Consider the following 3,503-nt stretch of genomic DNA (forward strand, 5'->3'; position numbering starts at 1 on the left):
TGGTATCAAAGGTTCAATTTATTTGGAAAATAGGTCAAATTTAAGGAGATATTTGAATGGTTGAGTTGATATATTGACGAGCGTAGGAATTCCAATGCCAAGGGAAGAAAAAACAAACATTTACCCTAAAGTATTTTGAATTATATCCCCTTATAGTGTGTGAAGAAATTTGTGATTTAAGTAGTACACATCTACTATTGATAGTTGTATATGTATAGCTTTGATAACTTATTTTTGTAAAAAAAATCTTCATCCTAGAAAACTTAAATCATAATCTAGAGTGGAAATGATATCAGGTAGGCACTTTTAACATGTTGTTTAAAATATATTCACAGTTTACAATGTATTTAAAGATTAGCCAATTTTGCTTAAACTTCAGGATACAGAATCCTAGAGTTTAAATCTCGAAGTCCAAACTTCAGGACATCGTATCCTAAAGTTTGAAAATTGTGTCAAGAAGTTCGAATCTTATGTCTTGAATTTTAAAGTAGCAGTTCAGAAATTCAGGACACTTGGTCCCAAATTTCAAATTAGCAGCTCAAAAATTCAGGACACTAAGTCGTGAATTTTCAAATTCAGGATACTTAGTCCTGAAGTTTAGGTGAATTGGCTAATATTTAAATATAATGTAAATTGTGGATATATTTTAAATAGCGGGCTTAGAAGTGGCTATTGCTGCACTTATCTAAATGACCAAAACTTAGTTTTTTTAAATATTTTTTTTAAAGTTATTTTTAACTTGAATTTTCCTCCGATCCACTTTAATTAATTTTTTTGCCTGTTTTTACACATATTAAAGAATTCAAATTTTAGCATTAATTAACAATAAAATTGACCATATGAACCTTTACTATCTTTTTATTTTGTCCAACGGAAATATAACAGATATTCCTGGGTGTTTTACTCCAAGGGCAACTTTGGAAAAAAGAATATAACTCATTCTTGATATCTCAAAAATCAATTAAAGTGGACTTGAAAACGCGTTTCTTACCACTTATGTATTCCGGTCAGCACCATTACGTAATGACGACCAAATGTCAATGAGTTATCTTCTTAAACAATAATTAATGAAACGTTAATTAATGCAAATTAAATACTGAACCAGCTTAATAAATTCTCATTAAAAGCTAAAACGGCTTTAAAATTGAAATTAAGGAAGAAGTGTGGTAGTTTTGCCGTTTGGCCTGCATATTTCTTAAAGCCTTAACCATTTGGCGTTTTTCTTTTGCTTTGTACTCCTACTAATTGTTAATTTCCACTCGTACTAATTGGTATCTTTCCTTTATTCTATCCAAAAAATCGTCTTGTTATTCTTCTTCAAAAAGAAAAAAATAAAATCCCTATTCCAACATCTATAATTCTATATATACATTCATACCCAACTAGTTTATATATATTTTTCAAGAAGAAAATCAAGTCTTTATTGATTTTTAGCGTCTTTTTTGTCATTCTTTCTCGAGCATGAGTAGCTACAATAACAACCATTCTCAAGGTAATTTTTCTTAAATTAAGATAATACTTATTTCAAATTTTTGGTTTCGCCTATGTTTGTCACTCTTCGGTGGCAATCAAGGGCCGTCAGGAATTTCTTAAACTAAAATGAGTCGCGTGCCTTTCGTGTACACCTTATATATACATACAGGGGCAAAATCAGAAATTTCTCGAATGGTGTTCGAAATTTAATGTACACATATGAAAAATAATTTTTAACTATATACACAATATAAAATTCTACATACAATACAACATATCAGTATATAATTAAGGAAATCCACTAATTATCTGTAAAAAACTGTTACCTAATTATTATAGTATATCAACTTGAGGTTGCTTAAGAACCTATAGACTTCAAATTTTCAAATTTTGGATACGCCTATGATTATAGTATGTTGTTTTGAATAATTTTCAGGAACTTATCCTCCACCAGAGACTGCGTGTCCATATCCACAACAGGCACAAAGTGCCTACGTGGCTCCTCCGCCGCCGGCTGGTTATCCGATGGGGGAGTACGATCACGGAAATTCCCCCGTTCCGGCCAAAACTCAGACCAGGGGCGACGGTTTCTGGAAAGGCTGGTAATTTAGTACCCTAATCATAATTATAGCTTTTTTATTTCTTTTGTATTGATTAATTATTTGCATAGAGTTGTTTGCTATACAACCATTTAAAAGTAATGACAAGTGTATATAAGTTAAATCCGTAAATTTATATTATATGTACAGGAAATACGGCAAAACTATACTTACAAGGTAATTATAGAAAATTTTGTATGATGAGCTTTATTTGTAATATGATAAAAATAACTTAGATCTTATAATAGGTTTAGCTACATTAGACAGCCCAATAAAAAATTTTCAGGAAAAAAAAAGGAGTTTGAAATGATTTCTACTGATTTCAAAATAATTGCTTATCCACATAAGAATTCAGTTACAATTCTTTTCTAGATAAACTATTCAAAATTATTTTTCTAAAACACGCCTATAAGCTAAGGTTATTCAAATTCCAAGAGCCAGACCCTTAAATTTTATCAAGTGAAATTTTACAATAGCTTTTGTTAGGTTACTCAAAGAAAAATCACAAGCCTTTAAAATTTGAGTTTATTTATCGATGGTATTGAATTCATTGCTTTCGATTCAAATTATTTATAAGATTATTTGTTCTAAATCTACTGACCCTAAATTATGAATTAGTCTTAGCAAGAAAATTCATGTGTGAACAAAACAAGAGCTGCTTATATAGGTGTTTAACATATTGATATGATGTTTCAGTTTTGCTGCTTTGTGTTGCTGCTGTGTGTTGGACGCTTGCTTCTAAGGACTAATGAAGACTGCTTTACCAAGCTTAGATTTCTTTTTCTTTTCTTTTCTTTTTTTCATTTACATTTTCGGTTTGTTTTTATAAAGAATGTTACTTTTCTTTTACTTTCAAAAAAAAAAAAAAAAAGAGAGAAGCAAAAAGCAAGAAAAGAGAGAATTGATTTACGTTATGTTAATCTTTTGATGTTGCCATTAAACCACTCGTTCTTCATTATATCCGGTTGATCTTTCAAATTTTGCAAGAATTTAGCAAAGCACTTCACATCTTCATAAGAAAATTGATGGAAACAGATTATCTGGACAAATTCAGTAATATTTTCTAAGATCTTATATTTTTATTAGGAATTATATGTATAATATTTAATTAAAAATCCAATAAATAAAACAAATTATAAATTCGATAACAAGTTTAAAACATATATTTTAAATTGTAACTCCGCAAGACACATTGTGCACTTTTTAATACGGTGTTCAAGTGAAATTAATAGCTTCAACAATTTACGTATCCAATATGCATGTGACACATGGCACATCCCCATGTGGGATTTAAAGCAAAAAATCTTTTTACTAAGATTAGGTGTGTCACATGGGTAACGATTGGTCATATTAAACGAGTTGGGTTAGATGAGCATTCATTTTCGCATAGGGTAACTTAATTTTTTTTTCTTTTTGGTAATGAAGGATTTT

The 3,503-nt window shown here is 29.8% G+C and overlaps 1 protein-coding gene across 1 annotated transcript; it reads left to right on the top strand.

The window, feature by feature from the left end:
* Positions 1–1,337: 1,337 nt before the first annotated feature.
* On the top strand, positions 1,338–3,013 carry LOC107788387 (protein CYSTEINE-RICH TRANSMEMBRANE MODULE 4-like). Its single transcript, XM_016610067.2, has 3 exons — positions 1,338–1,492; positions 1,910–2,075; positions 2,769–3,013. Exons 1-3 carry the CDS (start codon positions 1,462–1,464, stop codon positions 2,812–2,814), a joined length of 243 nt encoding a protein of 80 aa, XP_016465553.1. The 5' UTR covers positions 1,338–1,461; the 3' UTR covers positions 2,815–3,013.
* Positions 3,014–3,503: the final 490 nt, after the last annotated feature.

Source organism: Nicotiana tabacum, chromosome 8 (assembly GCF_000715075.1).
Source record: "Nicotiana tabacum cultivar K326 chromosome 8, ASM71507v2, whole genome shotgun sequence".
In the NCBI taxonomy this organism is placed as follows: Eukaryota; Viridiplantae; Streptophyta; class Magnoliopsida; order Solanales; family Solanaceae; genus Nicotiana; species Nicotiana tabacum.